Raw genomic sequence first — 21,812 nt, 5'->3', positions numbered from 1 at the left:
TCATGAGGATTAAGTAATAAATTCACGTCAAGTTCCTGGAACCCCACGCTTGGCACGGAGTACTTCATTTGGGTCAACCATTACCAGGTATCTCATCCAACTTAGATGTCAACGATTGTAAAAGTCTCCCTGACCTCACAGATGTTAAAACACGAACGTAGTTAGAGTCTCGGAACGTGAGGTATGGTATTATTTGGTGTTGATTATGAGGGGATCAGAGCAAAGGGAAGCTAGGTGCTGCCTCCTCTGCCAGTACAACGAGCGGGACGTCACTTGGAGGAACTTCCTATACCGTGTCTTCAGGTCAGAGGCTGGATGTGGGTCCAAGACGGCAGGGAGTGGGCGAGATTAAGGTGGTGGGGGTCCGTCAGGGGTCGCAGCAGGGCTAAGTGGGCCCTGCAGCCTGGGGCTGCACACCAAATCCTGCTGGGATGAACCCACTGGGACCTTTGAAGACCAAAGTGAGACAGCAGATGCCCCCCCTTTTCTTGCTATGTTCCATGCAGGACTCCCTGGTTATGCTAATATCCTTGTACTATGAAGACTAATGATACTCTTCTCTTAGATGTGCTCACTATCATTAGTCACAGCTTACTTGCCACTTACCTTACAACAAATCACCATACGCCCCTGCCCAGAGACTCCACGTCTAAGAACAATTCCTGTAACAAGGTCACGGACCAAACGAGTGTCTGTCATTGCGGACATTCTAGCCATTGTGATATACTTGTAAGTGAGAGAGTTCGGAGTGAGGGCGGATTGTTTGGAATGCCTCACAGCACATCCTGTAGGCAGCGGGCTTCATAGCATCCCACATTCATTCAACAAATATTTACTAGGTGTCTACTAATTCTAAACCCTGAGCACATTTGCAGGGACCATCCGAACTACCATGCCAGTGATCACAGCAAGGGTGGCAGAAACTCTATTATGCCATCTTACTCAGCCAAGGAAAGCTAAGGAAAAGCGCCTGTCCCGCGCCCTCGTTTCTAACCTGGCCTCTTCATCTACTTACCTCAGCAAACACTAGTGAATGTCCAACCCACTTGAATGCAAAACTGACCATGTGTCCAGAGCATATTGTGTCCCCTTTACACACAAGATAAGGTGTCAAGATCCATACTTATCACATCTTGTTTCTAACCATTTTAAAAACATCTTACTATGGAAAATTTCAAATTTTTCAAAAAATTACAAAAATAGAGACTAGTGTAATGGAACTAGATGTATGAAACGCCAACTCCGATAATGATGGGTATCTTTTAATCTTGTTTTATGTTTCCTGGTATGGTGTATAATTTCACACATAAATACTTCAACATGTATTTCTAATATATACAGATGCTTTGTTTTTTGATGTTTATTTATTTCTGAGACAGAGAGACAGAGCATGAGTGGGGGAGGGGCAGAGAGAGAGAGAGAGGGAGACACAGAATCTGAAACAGGCTCCAGGCTCAGAGCTGTCAGCACAGAGCCCGACGCGGGGCTCGAACTCACGGACCGCGAGATCATGACCTGAGCCGAAGCCGGACACTCAGCTGACTGAGCCACCCAGGCGCCCCTACAGATGCTTTTTATTTATGGAACTAAAATACTATTATCACTCTCAACAGAATTAACAGTAATTGTTCAATACCATCCCCATGTTCGATTTTCCCTGTTGCCTCAATTATGTAGTTTATTCAAATCAAGATCCAAATAAGATACACGGATCACAGTTAATTGATAGTTCTTTTAAGTATCTTTTAATCCGTAATAGTTGCCCTCCTTTTCTTTCCATACCATTTATTTGTTACAGAGACCGTCTAGTTTGTCCTGTAGGACTTGCCATATTCTGTTTTTGTTTTACTCTAGTCTCACGTGTTATTTAACATATTTCTTTATGCTCTATGACCCTGTATTTATATCTGAGGGCTTGATTATATTCATAGTCTATTCTTTTTTATGTTTATTCATTTTTGAGAGAGAGAGACAGAGACACAGAGAGAGACAGAGAAAGGGAGAGAGATCACGAGCAGGGGAGGGGCAGAAAGAGAGGGAGACAGAGGACTCAAAGCAGGTTCTGCACTGACAGCAAAAAGCCCGAGATGGGACTCGAACTCATGAACCATGAGATCATGACTTGAGCTGAAGTTGGACGCTCAACTGAGCCACCCAGGTGCCCCAATTCGTATTCTATTCCTACGTAAAGAACATGTTTAGGTTTGCTGTGTGCCTCCTATTGCTTCACAGCAGAAGGCGCTTAATATGTGGTTGTCCCACTTTGTCGATGTTAAGATTGAGGTTCTATCAGCCTGACTCATCCCGGCCAAATTCCCTATCAATGTTACACGTTATGATTTTAATAGCCATTGATGATCATTACCTAGATCTATTATTTCATGATAGGTGGCAAAATGGGGTTGTTTTCATTTTATCATTCCTTCTGAATTTACTTGTGATGCCTCTCTAAAGAACTTCTTATCATCAACAGTCTATATAGAAAGGCAGGGTAAATTGCTTGATTATTTCCTTTCATTTATCATTTCTTTTTAAAAAAATAGTGAGTAGTTGGTGCCCTAGCAGTTACATGCATATCCATTTTCAGAGTAATAGATTATTCCAAATCTGGCCATTGGACCTGTCTTAAAGTTGGCCTCCTCTATCACATGACGTCATTGGGAGTTTATCTGTATTCAGGCCTGACTTTTATGTTTCCTCCCACGGAGCTGAGTCCTTATGGCTGAAAATGGTATTTAGAGACCACAGTATGAGTTCTAGTGGTGCTCATTGCTGCTGGTTTTATAACTGTCAAGGCTTTTTAGTGACAGAGCCAGGACATGCATGTTCTTTTTTTTTTTTTTTAATGCTTATTTATTTTTGAGAGAGAGAGACAGAGGGAGGGAAGGAGAGTGGGGGAGGGGCAGAGAGAGGGAGACAATCTGAAACAAGCTCCACACTGGCAGGGGAGAACCCGAGGTGGGGCTTGAACTCTTGAACCCCTGAGGTCACAACCTGAGCCTAAGTCGGATGCTTAACCGACTGAGCCACCCAGGCGCCCTGGGACACGCGTATTCTTGAAAGACAAAAATAAATCCTGAAGTCATACTAATATTGTTATGCAAATTAAATTTTCGGGTTCTTATTTCACTTTAAAATTTTATACCTATGTCTCTTTTCTGCACCACAGAAAATCTTGCTTCCTAATAACATTAATTTATTTATGATTTCTTCCCTAGGCTCTATCTCACTTGGGACGTGCAATCAAAATATTAAGTTTTAAAGGATTAAAAAAATCCTTCTCTCCAAAGTTAAGCATCGACCTGAAATATAGTTGTGTCTGCATGTTTTAGTTTATTTTCTACTTTTAGGAATTCCTTTACTTTTCCTTTTGATACAACTTTTAAATATGTAGCACTTCTAATTTATTTATTTTTGCCGTTGTGAACAGGCTCTGCTTGTGTGTTACTTCTTCTCAGTATTGTTTCTATATATGAAGTCTAATAAGTTCTATATGTGAATCTTATATCCTGAAAGTTTGTTAGATTCTCTTATTATGTGCAATAGGTTTTTCATGGGTTCTTTTGGGTTTCTAGATATATAATCATATTACTGAAGGAGAGCTGGTTTTATTTTGTCTCTTCCTTTCTGATCTTATGCCCCTAATTGCTTGTCTAATCATATTGGTTAATGCCGACGATGCAGTGGGAACAGTAACAGAGACAGTAACAATACAGTGAATAGTAGTGAGGATAGAGACTTTATCTTGATTTTAGCAATTAAGTCTCTGGGGTTTTCTCAAAAGGAAGAGGCTGGATACTGACTCTTGAACTGGTGTGGATATATATGTATTTATGTTAAGGAAGTATCCAGTTTCCTACTGCGTTGCGATTTTCAATTTTCGATTGAGTTGCTCAGAGCCATTTATATTTCTTGGTTTTCATTTTGAGGAACCAGGATTTAGGATGTTTTGCTTATGTGACTCTCAGCCAGGACATGAAGGGACATTGGGACTCCTGAAGAGTGGCAATTGCAGAATTATGTTGCAGGTGCTTTTGAGGAACTACTTACAGTTTTTAGACGTGGATTAGAATCTTGGCTTTGTCTGGGTATCCATGTTATTATTATATATCTAAGTGATTTGGGGTAGAAACAGGGAGAAAATGAATTTCACTTTTGTGTTACATTTAAGGGAACATTTAGCATGTGCTTTTGTATTTTTCAGAAACTCAGTGGACATTTCCTAACCAGCAGTTTAGTTTTTATCTGTTATTTGAGCTTTTGAATATTCCTTGGTATGAAAATATTGTAAGTGAAGTGTCCTCTGCAGGAGGTCAGCTTCAGAGACAATAAGCGCAAAGCACCGTGGTCAGAATTTGTTGCTCATCAGCACGTTGAGCAGACTGTTTTCTTCTTTGACAACATGCATCCTATAGAAGGCGCTCCAGTGCCCACGTGTTCCAGTAAATGCAAGACTTAGCTTTGGGGCTGGCTGGACCTCACACTCTACCTCTGACTTCTTGCTCTCAGCAAGTTGTACCTCGCTAAATACCACTCATTCCGCTCAACGTTTTGTCCAAAGGTAACTTCCAAACAGAATTGTGTTGAAGGGAACACTTGGGCGCTGTTGGTGAGTAGAAAACAGTGCGGAGTTTCCTCAATTAAAAATAGAGTTTCCATGAGATCCAGTGATTACACTTCTGGGGACATATCCAAAGGAAACAAAATCACCATCAAAGAGATATCTGTACTCTCATGTAGAGTGCAGCATTATTCACAGTAGACAAGGTATGGAAACAACCGAAGTGTTCATCAATGGATAAGTCAATGAAGAAAATGAATGAATGATCCCATATAGATCACATTTTCTTCATCAATTTATCTATTGATAGGCACTTAGGTTCTTAAATATATATATATATATATATGTGTGTGTGTGTGTGTGTGTGTATACAGATATACACATATTTGGCTTATTTCACTTAGCATAATCCTCCAATTTCATCCATGTTGCAGCAAATGGCAGGATTTCCTTCATTTTTTGACTGATTAATATATATCACACACACATTGGAATATTAATCAGTCAAAAAAAATGAAGGAAATCCTGCCATTTGCTACAACATGGATGAAATTGGAGGACATTATGCTAAGTGAACTAAGCCAGATACAGAATGACAAATAATGCATGACCTCCCTTATATACAGAATCTAAAAAAAGAAGTAACAGATAACAGAATGGTGATTTCCAGGGGGTGGAGGGCGGGGGAGGGGAAGGGAGATGTTGGTCAGAGGTTACAAAATTTTAGTTACAAGATGAATATGTTCTAGAGACCTGAAGTCCAGCAAGATGACTATAATTAATAATAATGTGCAGTACGGGAAATATGCTAAAAATAAACTTGAACTATGCTAAAAAGTAGTAAGTGAAAGAAGTGATGAACAAAGTGTTAATTAGAATTACATTCCATTATAACAAAAATAAATTTTGTTTGTGGATCAATCTGATGACACACAGGCGGAGGACTTTGAGAGAAAAGTCCTTGTTGAGCATTACAGAGGATACAGTTGTGCTTATAATGTGTCTATCAACAACTGTAAAATGTAGCAGGGGCTACAAGATACAATGTGGTCAGAATGGGGGGAGCATTCTTGGCAAACATTCGAAGCGGGTCTTAGTCTGAATAATCAGTCTGGGCAGTACTTGGGGTGCATCCACCCCGTACTTGTGAATTATTTGTGCCAGAAAATGCAAGCTGGTGCCCTCCAATCATAAACATTAGACTTTCAGCCATACCTCGCTCCCGCAGTGATTGCATTTTCAGACACTCCAAAAGGGACGACAGTCTACCAAGGACTGGGTTTGCCGGTGACCCGTGTACCCAAAGGGATGCTCGGAGACATGGGTGCTGGAATGATGAGGTTGACCGATTCCTGGAGACTGCATCCCGACTTCTCCCCTCCGCAGAGGCAGGCACAGGGATCCACTGTGCTCTTAAATGGTGGGCCCGAAGGGAAGAATTAGAACCTCCCCTCTTGGATACTTTGGTTTTTAATGTTTATTTATTTTTGAGAGAGAGACAGAGTGTGAGCGGGGGAGGAGCAGAGAGAGAGGGAGACACGGAATCCGAAGCAGGCTCCAGGCTGTCGGCACAGAGCCCGACGCGGGGCTCGAGCTCACGGAGCGCGAGATCGTGACCTGAGCCGAAGTCGGTCGCTCACCGACGGAGCCACCCAGGCGCCCCTCCTCTTGGATACTCTTTACGACAAACCGACTCATTGAACTGAAGAAGCAAGAGCAGCCCCTTCTTTGGTCTACGCTTTGTGTCTGTGTTCCCATCTTGATTCTGGGTTCTTCGGGGCTGTGTCTGTCCCTATCCTCCTATAGGTTCAGCCCAACACCCATCTGAACAGAGTGGGTGTTCAGCCTGTTAGGTGCAAAAGAAAGGAATTAATAATGATATCTAGCATACATAGTACTTACTCTGTGCCAAGCGCTTTACAATAATCCTAAAAAGTAGGTGCCATTATTATGAGACCCATTTTGCAGATGGGGGAACTGAAGCACAGAGGAGTTAAGTTACTTCTCCAAAGTCACACAGCCCATAACCGGCAAAGTCAGGATGTGACCTGCATGGCCTGATTCAATTATCCGTGTTCTCAAACTCCTCACCACCCCCAGTCTCTGCATATTATGCATTGGTAAGAGAGATGGAGTAGATGGGACACCTTGAGTGGCCCTGAGTGCCTCACAGTGGATGGGCAGCGCTCAAGGAACATTCTAGATGTAAAAGGAAGTGATTGGGTCATTTGTTGAAATGAGAAGCTGAAGAGGAAGGACACCACTGTGGGTCCAGGAATTAGCCCAAAGCTCTAACTTCAAAACGTGGGCTCAGAAACCAGCTCCTGGCTGACCTTTCAGATGGTAATAAAGACAAGTGGCAAAGGGGCATGAAGGAGAAATTCTAGAAGTTAATTGCCCTTAGTATTCTCATGAGGAAAAGAGATAAGCAGTTAGTCTGGGGACAAAGAGTTATGTTCAGCAGGTATTTACTATGGGTCTCAAGGTGCATAAGGGCCACCAGGGACTTGGCAGGTGTGTGCACCCTGGCTCTCGTCTTCGAGAAGCTCCTAGAGAAATGGCAGGATGCACGTCCATCTTCTATCCAGATGCCGACTTAGTTGACCCTGGGCCGTCAGCCCCAGCCTATGGAGGGCTCCTTGGTATCCCCCATTGTGTGAGAGGCCCAGCCTTGACCTGGGGAGGAGCATTCTGGGGAGATAGCTTCCAGCTGGAAGAGCCAAGTCCCCTTTTGGCCAAGAGACCAGCCCCCAGCTTTGTGTTTCTCTGACACATCACGAGTGCTGCAGTGAAGGGCAGCAGAGGCCAGCTGAGCAGGTGTAATTGTTCCTTATGGGGAAGCTGCACCCCGAGGGCCTTGCTCCTGTTGAGCTAGGAGCAAGTTCCAAGCAATTAAGTGGATTGGGTTCTAATGCCCTTGTGACCATCAGCTTGGACATCCTTTGCTGAGAGCTCTTGGCAGGTCCTAGTGCTGCCTTGGCGGCCAGGCTAGCACTGGGGGGGGTGCCCTGCCCTGGTGTCCACTCTGCGTGGAGGGGACTGATGAGGGAGGGGACTCAGCATATTCGGAAGTTCTTGTATATGGGGAGCTAATTACTCTCTTTTGAAATCCGTGTTTGCCACCAATCACAACTTTCATGGTGCGAAGCCTGTCATGGCAACTAAAAGCCTATCTGAAAATAAAATGACCTGTTTTGTTTTGTTTTGTTTTGTTTTGTATTTCTACCGTAATGACACAGGACGTTTGTTTTTCCTTTTTAACTTAACGTGGTAACTAGAGATGATGACAAGAGTACAGATGTGTGCGCAGCACGTGTGGGTCAGCAGGTGCCATAGTGCCTGCAGGTATGGGTTGTGCGCCTACATGTGTGAGGGTTCCTGTGGGTGCTCGTGTTGACGGGGACAGTGTGTGCAGCTGTGTGGCTGTGTGTCCAAGGGCAGGGGCTGGATGTGAGTGTGAGATCACACATAGGCTGTGAATGTTTGAAGACCTGTCTGTGAGCATGTGTGTGTGTGTGTGTGTGTGTGTGCAACCCTGGAGATAAGTAGGCTTGCAGGGATGTATCTTACCTATGGCTGAGCCTGTCTCATTTGGGCTGGGATGGGGCTGACATTCATGCCTACCACGCATTCAGTCACAACCAGAGTTTACAACACTGATAACATGCGCACACACCTCTTCAAGGCTTTAGGTTTCCTAAAACTTTTTTAATGTTTATTTATTTTTGAGAGAGAGAGGCAAAAGTGTGAGTGGGGGAGGGACAGAGAAAGAGAGAGGGAGACAGAGAGACAGAATCCGAAGCAGGCTCCAGGCTCTGAGCTGTCAGCACAGAGCCCAACGCAGGGCTCGAACTCACGAATCGCGAGATCGTAACCTGAGCCAAAGTTAGATACTTACCCGACTGAGCCACCCAGGCGCCCCAAGCCTTTGTGTTTCCTAAAGGCATTTTCTGAGCCTATCCCCTATGAGCTGACTTCTGCAGGCGGAATGCTTCCCAGACATAGAAATAGACCTCTCATCAGAACGAGAAGGCTAGAAGTAGAGCTGGGAGCCTTTTCCCAGGAGGTGATGGGCAGGGACCCAGAGTGAGGGCTGGAGACCCATTTGCCTGTTGCCGGGAGAGGCCACTGCCAGCTGCAATGTGCAGACGCCCCCGGGGCCAGCTCTCTCAGACGAGGACTCGGCGTAGGGTGACCAGGGCTCGTTTTGTTTCACCACCAAGATCCTTCCAGCTGAACTCTCTGTGCTTCGCACCTCTTGAGACTCTGTTTTATTTTCCTTTCCTTTTAACTTCAGTATGGGACCAAAGAGAACCAATATTGATCAAGTGTTAGTTCAATAAACGTTTATTGCACAACCAATTATTTTAAGTTTGTTCCCCCCCACCCCAGGCCCCCATGACACGGTGTGCATGTGAATTATTCCCTGCCTGGAGCTTTGCTCAACGCAATGCTGCCGGGAAAGAGGGGCGGAGACTGTGGGCAACAGCAGAAGTGGGCCCAGACGAGGGGGGTCTTAACCTGAGCCCCGTCACAAAGGACGGGAAGGGGTTAACCAGGTGTGGGAGAGAAAAGGAGAGATGGTGACGTAAAGGGAACCCAGCCGCTCAGTACACGTGGGAAACAAGCCTGATGGAAGCTGGTGAAGGAAACTAGTCTTGGACGCTGTTAGGTTTGTCTGCAGAAGACAGGACGACATTGCCCTGGGATCGCCAGCAGCGTCACACGCCGGGAGGCTTGGCAAGAGTCCCCTCCCGAAGACGGCTATTTCTAACTCTGGCCCCCACTTTGATTCCGTGGCTCTGCTGAAGTCAACAGCCAGGCAACAAATTATGCTGGCAAGGCGCCGGGCTTTCCTGCAAGTTGCAATCACGTTGGCCGCTGTAGCAGAATACTACAGCAGAGCCCCCGGGAGTGCGAACGGAAAAGTACCTGTAAATATTCCAAAGGTTGCTTCCAAAGGCACATTATTGGTTTGTTGTGTAATACCCTCTGGTGACATTGAGGCCTTATTAATAACTAAACATCTGTCACAACTGTAATTATACTTCTTAGTGCCAGGATTGTGCGGGTTGTGCATTGTCCTGTTTAAACACGGAAGGGAGGGTGTAAATAATTTAGGCAACCGACGTTGAGTAAATAACCGAGCAGCACCGTGCGGGCAGTAAGTTTCTGTCAACTTCTTGCAGACCGTGTGTCTCCGCTGACGTTCCCTTGATGTGCTCGCAAATCTCCCTGAGAACATCGCCCTGGACCTCCGATGCGGCTGCCCGAGCAACCTGGAGAGGGGAAGCCTGAGAATGAGGAAAAGGGGGGCAGAGGAGCCCCCGGAGGGGGAGAGGAGCCGCCGAGGAGCCAGGCCCCCGACTTCCCCACTTGGCAAGTCTTCTCCCCCCAAACCCCCCGGAGAAAGCGCTTTCTCGAGTGTTTGCTCAGGACTTGATTGTTTTCAGCCCTCAGGTAGGGGGTGGTGCGGGGGCGGGGGCTGGGAGCCTTTGCTGCCGAGCGGCTGAGTGTCCTGTGGGTGGGGGCGAGGACAGGACGCCTGGGAGGGGTCCTGAGAGGATGCGCGTCCCAGCTGGGTACAGAGGTTTTACCGCACATCTTGAGCCTGACAGGTTTCCACGGGCTGTATCTGAGACGTGTGGACAGAGCAAGAGGATGGGTTTGCAAACTGACCCTGTCAGGAGCTGATTAGGTTAGGGGGTGCTTGTTAGGAAGGACAGATATCATTTATAGAGTGCGTACCCCGTGGCGGCATGGGAGCAGGAGCTTGGCAAAGATAATCTCGCAGTCTCCCAGGCTTGGCAATGAACCCTCACAATAACCCCGGAGGATGTGTCATTAACCCCATTTTTACGGGAGAAAAGTAAGATATTCGACAACTTTCTCCAGATGGCCCAGGCAAAGGGAAACCCAGGATTCCTGCCCAAATCTCTCTGAATCCGAAACTTACATTCGTAACCACTGGCCTGCCTGCCTCTCCCCTCTTACAGGTGAGGAGGTCGGTTGAGGGGGAGGGGTTTTGTGCTCCCCGAGCCACAGGGGTTCAGTCCTGCTCTCCTTCTTGCCCTTGGAGACGTTCAAGGCTGTAAAAACTCATGAGGAATTTCACCTCCGGGAGGTTTTTTGTACAGAGGGAAATTTTGATCTACGTGATCAAGGAGTTGGTCTGCGGTGAGTCATAGAATCAGATATGTTCTGGAATGGTCTCCCTCGGGCTACTGGGAATGGGCCCTCCAGCCGTCTCTGCCACCAGTTGCCAGGAGGGACCGAAAGTGTTTATGGTGGGGGCCGTGAGTTTATGGTTTGGGCTGCAGGAGGAAAAAAGGAAGTGGGAATATATCTGGTGACTACAGCTCCTGCTTCTTAGTGATTTCTCCCAGGGGCTGGGGACGAGACTGCAGGTTCAATCCAGAATCTTCTCCAACACAACTTACTGTTCGGGAAATCAAAGCTGGGGGCTGATGAGACCTGTGGCCAAGGGCATGGCGCGCTGAAGGGCAGGCTTGGAGCAAGTCTCTGATCAGGAGGGTTGGCTAGGGTGGGAGGATGGACCTGGGCTGGGCCTCCCCGTTCCAGCTCACCGCTTCCAGGAGAGGAGCCCCAAGAGGAAGAATGGTCCATTCCAAGGGTGAATTTCCTGGTCGGCCTTTCCTCAGCCTAGGATAAGTGATCGAATCCTGGGTCCTTGCCCTGGGAAAGTAGGGGACATGTTGAGGGAGGGAGGTCAGGACTGGGGCAGAGAAACTCTTCTGCACGTCCTGTGGGGGTTGTGGCAAATGGCAAATGTGGAAAGGATAGTCATCTACCCTACTGGCCATGACGATATCGTACAGGAAGCAGCAAAGAAGTCTGACGGAGTCAGAAAGACCATTTTGCTCAACATATTCCCACAATAAAAAATATTTCCTCATTTGCTCCTGTGGCTTTGGGATTTAGGATTTGGGGCCAGAGCTGTGATGGGCATGAATTGGACGGATTAGTTTTGCCCGTCTCCAAGGGCAGCAGTGGCCCAGGTGGAAAGAATCCGCTTCTCCCACACCATCGGCTTCTCCTGGGGGGTTGGCATTAATTCTTTGTGGGCCCCACGCCGAGGGTCTCTACGACTCCTGGATTATGCCTATCATGCATTCACATCACCACAAACCCATATTTACTTACTCCTTCCTTGGGGACACACTCACACATTTCTCAAAGATTTCCTTGTGCACTAGACAGAGCAAGACAGCTAAAAAGAAGGATGAGGTGGGGCCATGGGAGGGGGGTTTGATGGTCTGGGTCTCAACACAAGGGTTGGGCATGGAGGGGACAGGAATGCGGCCCACCGGAAACATGTCCTCACAACAGTCCCCAGCAACGTTGTCTCGCGGAGCACATTGTGTCCCAGTCCTTTGTTCCTTGGTTGGAAACTCCTTCAGAGGGGACAATGTTAGGGCTAGCCTACAGAGCATCAGAGGCCTCCTCAGCCCCTGAAGCAGGCTGTGTGGTGGCCCACGTGGTTATGCCTGGTGCAGGCAGAGTAGGCAAAATTACAAAGTAGGGAGGCCTCTCCTCGATGTGTCCCATCTTCCTGCCCCAGGTCATTCTCCCCCTTCCTGGTACCATTTTGGTTGCAAGTAACAGAAGTCAGGTAGAGCTCTCCTCGATGGAAAGGGAAATATATTTGGAAGACTTTAGGCAGGGGTTAGGGACATGGGGGTTGCCTCGTGGAATCCAAGGCCTCGGAGGTGGCTGGAATGAGGGCCTAGGGGGACACAGTAAACCCAAGAAAACTACTTCTCTCTGCCTATCTATATCTCCTCAGTTTCTCTGTCCACGTGAAAATTATCCATGTCAGATAGCTGCCAATTTGGCAACTAGCCTCAGCTGAGAATCAGCATGGTTTCAATTTCAAATTCCCTGGGAATAGGCTCATTGTTGTCCATTCGAGATCAAATCAACAGGGTCCAGGGGAAGGGAGTCAGAGGGCACGGGCACGGTTTCTTCCACTATAAATACACAGATGGGAGAGGAAGGCAATGGCCAGAGAAGTGGGTACCTCATCACCCTACTTCCTTGAGATATTGGATTTTGTAACCCATTCTTGAAGTTGGCTGGCTGTCCATTAAGTGCTGGAAAGGTACTTGCAATTAATGCTCTAAGCTGAAGGGTTTAAAAGAAAGTGGTCCCCAGACGAGAGAATTATCACTGATGGAACAAAAACAGTGAGGTAGATAAAACTGGCTGGGGGCACTCTCTAAGTGCAGGGTGGAGAGAGACCCTATGCAGAGGGCAGGGACTGGAGAAGTAGGGTACCTTTGGTACCTCCAGCCTTCCTCCCAGATCTCCTCTTGAGATTTACAGAAGAATCCTGCAGAAGAATCTATTCCTGTCTTTGCTTAAGTGTGGGTAGGCTTTCTCTTGATGTACCTGAAGGAGATGACCTATCCATGGGGACCTCCTTCACTTCTTTGAGTCAGCATGAAGACCTGACTTGCCTCTAGCCTGCCAAGGTGCTGATTCCTCAGCCTGGAGGTCTGAGGGGATGTTTTTCCCTTTTTATCCAGACTATGGGATCTGGGGTCTTTGGGCCAGTTCTAGAGCTGACCCATGGATCGTCAGTAGGCCCAGATGGCCAGCTGGAAGGAGCCCCCAGGAAACAGAGAGATGCCCAGGTGGCTTCCACAAACTACAGCTAAGTAAACAGCCCTACCGCTTTGGTGCTGCCCCAGCCCAATCTGAAGGAAGTTTTTCTAATATGGGGAGAAATGGATGTGGACTCTTGATATATGAACTAAAAATAGTCCATGTTCCAAACAAAGTGTTTTTAGTATTTTGAAATGAAAACGTGTAGACAAAGCAAGGATTCAGAATGCATGACTCATTAAATTGCTGATTCTGAAAGCAATGGAAATTCAAAGGGAATTTTTCTCTCCCTATGTCTCCCTCCCACCCCTGTTCTGAATAGCTTATAAAAAGAGTCTCTACATAAACAAGACCCATAAACTCCTCCATGATTTAAGGTCCTGCATAGGAGAGGCAGAAGGAACTCAACCTTTATTGCCTGCTTACTAAGCTGGCCTCCCTAGCTGGGCTGGAATCGACCAGAATCTGCCCTCCCCCAGTCTGCCCATCCTCATTTCTCTTCTTCATCCTCTCCACCCTGTCCCAAGGTGTCCAGGAATTTCATGGCCCCACTATGGCCACTGTTCCTCCCTCCCCTGGGTTCCAGGCTCTGCCGGACCTCAACAGCACTCAACTCATCAGCCCTAACAAGGGTGTGTCATCAATGAGCAGTAGCCATGGGGGCATCTTAGGGGAGAGTGCACACCATACGCTACCATAGTGGGATTCAGCGGTGGGAACCTCCATCAACTCACTAGATGGTCTTGAGCTCATTGTTGGGTTAGGAAGGGTTGGGCCTCATCAGTGATATTTAGCTTTTTTGCTCACAAAAACCTTTCTAAAATGTCTTATGGGGAATGTTAGTACTTAAAACAGAGAAGAGGACCCATTCTTGTTGGAGCAAGGTGTGTGTGTGTGTGTGTGTGTGTGTGTGTGCACATACACACACACACTTGGGAGAATGGGGAGGTCCTCCAGGACCCTTGAGAGGAACAGTGACATGTTTCACCCGAACAGGCTACTGGGAGACCTTCATATCACAAACCCTTAAGAGCTGTGTAAAAATCTCACCTCCAGTCTCTCCTAGTTGCCATCATCTGCTTTCCTTCTGATCATCACCACACTTCTTGAATACATTAGCGGCTTGTTAAGTCTTGTATCCGTCCTGAGGAAAGTAAGACAACCTGTGGATGACCAGCCAAAATTTTCACCTCCTATTTCCTCAACTTCAACTCCAGTGACTTTCTTCCCTCTCCATCTTCACTCCTGTGGCCTGAGCCATCATTTTATCACCTTCTAGAACACTCCACCTCTGAGAGCTCACACGGAGCGCTCCTCTCTTTGACAACCCACTCTACAGTAGTTTACCATTGCTGTTCCCACTTCAGGATGTGGAAACACTGTGAAAGAAAATCCTTTATGGATACGGGGCATGGGTAGGCAACCTCACACACTCACAACCTTCAACCCCAGTGGGTCCTCCATGTGGCCTAGATTCTTCTAGTGGTCAGGTCCCCTCACATTCTTCATCATGACTGTTTCAACCCCTGTTCACTCTTCTAAAAACCATGTCACTTCCTCCTTCACAAATACAACAAAGGCCCCAAGAAAAAACGTCCTCAACTTTCTACCCATCCTCCTGTCACCTTTTCTGCATTCCGGTTCATTTTTTCTCCTCCCTTCCCATCATAGTGAAAGAGGGGTCCCTCTACCTGTCCAAGGACCACCTGCCACATCTGTGTGGGCATTCATTTCCGGCACCCTCTCTCACCTTCTTCCATCAATTTTATCTCCTTTATTATTCTTCAATCTCTTTCTTCTTCCCCCAATCATAAATATTCATTCTCATGTCACTTATCTTTTTAAAAAAAGCTGATATGTTATCATTTTGCTCAAACTTCTTGAAAACATTTCCTACTCTTGTTCTAATGCTCTACCTTTCTTTTACTTCTCACCCCTCCCTCACTGTGATCTGGCCTCTGTCCCTGTCAGTCCACTGATCATATGCTGGCTGGAAGAAAGGAGAGTGTTAGGTAGAAGGGGCAATGCCAAGATATGAGCCAGTTCAAAATTTAGCCCATCAAAATCTATTGGGTGAGTTTACAAACTCTATGGTTGATGGGCTGTGCCTACTAAATCAGGAACTTTCCAAAAAGAACCCATAAATCTGCTGACCCCAGTTCCCTTCTCTCTGGGATGTTTACTGATAGCCTTGCCAGGTCCCCAGAAGCCCCTGTTGGGGTGGCGGGGGGGTAGGTTTCTGCTGCCACATCACCACAGCAGCAATCATGCTTTTCTCTCCCTTGTTGTGCTGGCCACTTCTTTTCCCTTCCCTTCCATCCAGTCCCAGCCGCCCAGTTGGGATTTCAGATGATCTTAGCTAAGAGACTTAGAATGACTCTCATTCTCCAGGAGATTGTCCGACCCTACCTTGGGAGTCCTCTTTTATCCAGGGTTTACTTGCTTCTATTTACTTGTGATGATTCTTCTAGCGAAACACGTTACAAATTGAGGAGCCTCTGAACATCAGTGTAAATAAATATTCCTCTAAAAGTGCTTCACGGTCAGCAAAATTCAGATGATAATCCATGATCTATCTACCTCTTGGAGAATATCAATGCCTATGAAAATCTCAGAGATGCTCTACAGCAAAGCAAGCGGTTTATCTTTGTTTAATTCAGCTTTTCCAAACACAGTTCGAGCCTGGAACACTGGGCGTGTGTGTTGTGTTTGTGTAAGAGCCTAGAAATCACATACTAAATGTTGATTTCCTCTCCTTAGGACATGCCTGGTTCTCAGATCAATGCAAATGATAAGTAACTGATACACCCTAGGCCCAGTGAATGCTCACACCAATATGCATTCAAACACCCTAAATTGGTGTGCCAGGCTCTGTGCTGAGTGCTGGGGATAAGGTGAATAATCTTTTCCTCGTGTGGTTCATAGGCTCATGGAAGAGATGGATTAATACCATAGAGCTTATGTGTTAGACAAATTCATGCACAGGGCGTGCCTAAGAGCATGTCACACACACACACACACACACACACACACGTAGTGGTACAGCTCCAGGGTACAACATTCACTTCCAAAACAAGTACCCGACGTGAATGGCACCCCCCTGCAGCTGTATAATGTAGATAGAATAAATAAACACTTATCCATCCAAATATGCACAATTTGTTGTTATTAGTAGTCACATCGCCCCGCAAGTGTTTTTTTCACTTAACAATTTATTACCAACATGGTTTTCTATTGTACTGTGATTTATTTAACTTAGTGCCCTGTTGATGGCTGTTGAGGCTGCTCTATTTTTGCTCCCACCAGCAGTGCTGCAATGAGCATCTTTGTATATTTATCCTTATGAACTAGTGCAAGAATATCTAAATATAAATTTTCTAGAAGTGAAATTTCTGGGTCAGAAAGTATACATGCTTTTTCTTTCACTGGATTTGCCAAATCGCTCTCTAGAATTATTGTACCAATTTGCCTAATGGAAGGGCCTCTGAGGACAGGGGACACTGGAATGGAGGGGATGGTGACAACAGAGGAGAAGGGCTTGAAGGTGATAATTAGTGGACTAGCGTCCCTTAGGAAGTGAGAGAGCAAGGGGTCAAGAGCGCAGTCTTCATGAAGCAAAAAAATTCTAGATGCACCAAGTGTCCATTCTGGACTGCCCAGAAAATATAACAAATGATCGTAGCTAAGAAATTTTGATCCATCTTTCACCCGCCCGGAGATTTCAAAATCCTCCTTTCACCAAGGATCCATTTGTTTTCTGTGTGGTTCTTCTAATAAAACATGCCACAAATCGATGATTAACATTGATATTAATAAGCATCCTCTAAAGGCACTCCATGCTCAATAAGCCAATTAGCCCCTAGGAATTTGATTTCTTTGGAAGGGCGTTGGGCATAAGGAGCGTGTTTGCCTGTCTTTCTGGTCCTTGTATGGGGGATGTAGCAACGGGCCAGAACGTATCGACGTCATAGGATAAACACGGCACACGTTCATGCCAACGTCCATTTCACCTCTTGGCCAGTGATCTTAGATGGATTAATATTCAAACAAAAGCTGGTATGTTATGGTGTGGAATGCTAGGGTTTACAAAGATTTTTTTTTTAATGTTTATTTATTTTGAGGGAGAGAGAGAGAGAGAAAGAACAAGCGGGGGAGGGGCAGAGAGAGAGGGAGACACAAAATCTGAAGCAGGCTCCAGGCTCCGAGCTGTCAGCACAGAGCCCGACACGGGGCTCGAACCCACAAACAGTGAGATCATGACCTGAGCTGAAGTCGGACGCTCAACTGACTGAGCCACCCAGGCACCTCTGGAATGCTAGTTTTTAAGATAAAAATGGCCAAAGAGGTTTCTTGCTTGCAGGGGGCTGTGTTTTGGGCCATGACCCCATAATTCTCAGAAGCCCTTTTGGGAAAAAATTTAGAATTGTTGGGCGAGACCAAACACATCCAGCACACCCCTGGTGTTTGAATCAAATTTTAATTTGAGCATTTTGCTCCTATTGAGAAAGCGGGACAGAGAAGGGGAGGGACAGCGGAATGCGTGCCTTAATATTCTTGCTGCTAGCAGAAGGCTCTATAAAGCAGCACTTTGCCTCAGGATCAAGTTCGTCTTGCCCGTCACAGAGTTCAAAGGGAACTGAGAGACACAGTGCCCCTCAGGCCTGTCCCATTAGGTGCTCCTCCTCCAGTCTCTCCTACTGGAGCCAAGTCCGGTGGCCCACAAGTGGCCACTGTAGGAGCCTGTTCCTTCCGGACCTCTTATTTCTCCTTAGTCTGGCTACTATTGCTTTGGAATAAATCACCCCAAACTCGGGGGCGGATGTCACAAACCAACAGACATCTGAGGCTCATGGAGTCTGTGCGTCAGAAATCCAGTAGGGATGGCTCACTCCTGCCCTGTGATGTCTGGTGCTTCCACTGGGAAGACTCCGGTGGCTGGGGCTGGAATCCACTTGGTCACCCTTCACATGTTTGGTGCCTGGGCTGGGAAGGCTGAAGGACCGGCTCAGTTGGGAGCGTGTGACTTCTCCATGTGACTTGTGCTTCTCATAGCATGGCCTCTGGGTCTGAAGACAAGCAAGTAGGGACAAGCCTTCTGGGAGGACCAGCTAGGACCTGGTTGGCCGTTTTACGACACTGCCTTGTAAAAATCACTTCCGGCACGTTTAGTGGTCAAAGCAGTTCAAATCCTCCTAGATTCAGGAAGCGGAGACAGAGACCTCACTTATCGGTGGGAGGAGGTTCAAAGAACTTGGGGGCCATATTGGAAAGCTACCACGGTGTTCCTTCACGGGTCCTGGATCCACCAGCTCCCAGTGCTGTGTCTCTGCTTCCAGGGGACACGGACAGAACTGGACGCTGGGGGCGTAGTAAAGATAAGGGCATTCCCAGTGATCCGAGAAGCCGGTGGATAATTCTGAACATCGTGGTAGAAAAGCGTTGGTCTCTAAGTTATCCCGACCTGTGGGTGCCATACGGGCAGAAGCAGCAACCAAGCCAGGTTTTCAGGAAAAGTGATAACAAGCTCATTCCATGGAGGGCCCCCCACATATCACTATGCAAGTGGTGCCCTCCACAACCAGAGGGGGCCCTTAGAGCGTGTAATTAATTGGCCCGTGTTCACACAGACTTTTGATGAAACATACTTAAGGGAAAGCAATAAATAGTTCCTCTGCGCTGCTGTTAATCAAATGTCTGCCTCACTCCCTTTCCGGGGTTATCTCCTTATGTGGGGGGAAACAGGCGGGCTTCAGGTCTGCTCCCGAGTCAATCCTCCTGATTCTTGTTACCTGCTCCCATCTACCGGCTGAGCACTATCTCAGCCCCGGGCAGCTTCACTTGGGGTTCACACCTGGGACTCTTGGGACAACGAGAGGAGTCGCCAGCCTCTGGGGCCCGGGTGCTGATGCAAGAGCACGATTTCCCTTGCCGTAGCCTCTCTCAAATCCCTGCAACCCCACCAAACACACAGCAGATGGATATCAATCACAGGTTTTACCCAAAGCTTGGGAATAACTGGGGAATTTCAAGTGGGGGGGTGATTGCAATATACAAATAAATCTTGTTAGAGTCCCCCCCCCCAACATATTTTTAAAGGGTATTTTTATGCGCGGATCCCTTTGGCAGTCCGATGAAGCCCGTGAATTATGTTTTTAAATGCATGAAATAGAATAATTGAGGCAACAACAAAGGAAATCAATTACATTTAAGTACAGTGTCAAAATATTAAACAAAATAAGTGTGTGATATAATCATACATACGCTTCTTTGTTGATGCCTTAAATAATAAGATTGATGCCTTAAATAATAAGCTATCATAATTTTGAAATGTTGTGGTGGTGGGTGTAAACAACATTATAGTGGTTACAGCTGTAACCTTGTAGGAAAATGAGTGACAAAGTCACAGTAACTACTAATTCCAGGGCACCTCGTGGCTTGTGTTTACAGCTGGAGAAAATGCTAGATTCCATTTCGAGGTTGATGAAAATAAAGATACATTCTTTCCCATCCAAATTCGTGGAAGCCCCCTTGAATTCTATCCCCGGGCCCCTGCGGGGTGAAAGGCCCCCAGGACCCCTGTCTGGTGCATTTCTTAGCCGTGTTGCCTGGCCTCAGGGGCAGCCCTGCTGTCTCATTTCTCAGAGCGAGTACTTCCTTCTTCAGCCCTTCCCAGGGCAAATCTCTGTCTCTCTTTAGGAAACCTCAACCTCCTCTCCCACGGGGACAAGCCACAGAACTCAGTGATACACCCTGGCAGTGGGTAATAGGAATAATATTTTGGCCAATAGCACACTGGTGCATGCTAACGTCAAGGCTGAGCCTGGGTCAAGAGACTTCTAACCCCGGGGCTGGACAACAGGTATTTGACTTTGTAGGAAGACACTAGGCTTCAGAGCCGAGCTCCGTGGACAGGGAAAATCTGTACAATCAAAGGCTACAGGAGAGCCTCAGACTTTTGAGTTCTTCTCCCAGGGCAAAGAAGACACCCCCGACCAGCTGTCAGCTTTAACTGTGGGGCTGCAGCAAGGAAGGAGCACAGGACACAGGAGATGTAAAGGAAACTTCTCTCAGTTTTCTGGTCATGGGTTGGAGGGAGGAGAAGGACAAATGATAAAGGGTAGGAGAGTTAAGAAGGCTATACTGCTTCTCTCTCCCTTTCAGCACCGGGGAACTGAGGCTCCTGCCTTACCCCTCCATGGGGACTCCGGGAGCCCACCAGATAAGGCACCTGCCCTACGATGCTCCTTTGGTCTAGTTAAGTGTGTGAAGGCAACAAGGTGAGAGCCTGAACCTCACTCCGTCCTGGGGCACAGACACTAAGTGAAGAGCTAATGAGTCTGCCACAGGGACACGCCAAGGTGTCCCCAGAACAGAGGATGTGTGCAGAACCCTGGGCCACACCTGGATGGCTGGCCATGCAGAGACTCAGGGACGTGCAGCCACACGGAGCTGAGAGGCGGCCAAATAGCAAGGGCAGATCCCAGGACTCCTGAGAGAGCTGCACAAACTAGGAAAAGCCCTATTTGCCAGGTCTGAGTTTCAGGTTTGGAGGCCAGTAGGATGCCCGTGACCATGGACCAAGAAACACATCACTTGGGGAGACAACGGGAGGGGCTAAACATTTCTAAGACTAAACTTTATTATTATTTTTTGCAACACTTTTAGATTTACAGAAAAATTGAGAAGGTAATACAGAGTTCCCATTATCCCCAACGCTCACGTTTTTCTATTATCGTTTCACATGAGGATGATGCATATGTTACATGTAATGAATCCATATTGACACACAATTATAACCAAGGTCCATACTTTATTCAGATTTCCTTAGGGTTTATCCAATATCCTTTTTCTGTTCCAAGAGCTCATGCAGGGTGTGATGCTACATTTAGCTATCATGTCTCCTTAGGCTCCTGTTGGCTGTTACAGTTTCTCAGGCTTTTCTTGTTTTTGATGACGTTGACAGCTTTGAGGAGTATTGGTCAGGTAGGTTGAGTGTCCCTACGCTGGGATTTGTCTGATGTTTTTTTCCTATGGTTAGGCTGGGGTTATGGGTTGTGGGGGGGAAGATCACAGAGAGAAAGTGCCATTTTTATCATGTCCTAGCAAAGGTACATACAACACACACGACTTATCACTGTCGATGTCGACCTGGATCACCCGGCTGAGGTGTTTGTCAGGATTCTCCACGGTAAAGCTCCTAAATTTTCCACACTTTCCACACCGTACTCTTAAAAAAATCTTTATCATTGAGTAGAGTTGGCATACGATGTTGTTATTAATGTCAAGTATCCAACGTAGTGGTTTGACGATTCTATATATCGCACAGTGTTCACCACCATTAAGTATGGTTACCATCTCTCACTGTGTAACATTATTACAATATTATTAACTGTATTCTCTATGCCGTAACTTTCATCCCCACAACTTGTTTCTTTGACAACCGGAAGTTTGGACCCCTCAGTCCTCTTCACCTAGTTTGCCCATCCTCTTGCCATCTCCCCTCTGGCAACCGCCACTTTCTTCTCTGTGTTTCAGTCTGTCTCTGGCTTCTGTGTGTTTGTTCTTTTGCTTTGTTTTTTAGATTCCACATATGAGTGAAATCATGTGGTATTGTCTTTCTCTG

The 21,812-nt window shown here is 46.7% G+C and overlaps 1 protein-coding gene across 1 annotated transcript in view; it reads left to right on the top strand.

The window, feature by feature from the left end:
• The first annotated feature begins 9,821 nt into the window (after nt 1–9,821).
• Nucleotides 9,822–21,812, top strand: part of CALN1 (calneuron 1) — a 491,660-nt gene continuing 479,669 nt past the window's right edge. Inside the window, exon 1 of the mRNA XM_047089489.1 lies at nt 9,822–9,944. Within this exon, the coding sequence (XP_046945445.1) occupies nt 9,822–9,944 (123 nt within the window). The remainder of the gene's footprint in view (nt 9,945–21,812) is intronic.

Source organism: Lynx rufus, unplaced genomic scaffold (assembly GCF_022079265.1).
Source record: "Lynx rufus isolate CCGP_SWC_20201006 ecotype Redwood Valley unplaced genomic scaffold, mLynRuf1.p SCAF_27, whole genome shotgun sequence".
Classification (NCBI taxonomy): Eukaryota; Metazoa; Chordata; class Mammalia; order Carnivora; family Felidae; genus Lynx; species Lynx rufus.
The sequence above is the reverse complement of the archived record's forward strand: the minus strand, read 5'-3'. Positions and strand labels throughout refer to the sequence as shown.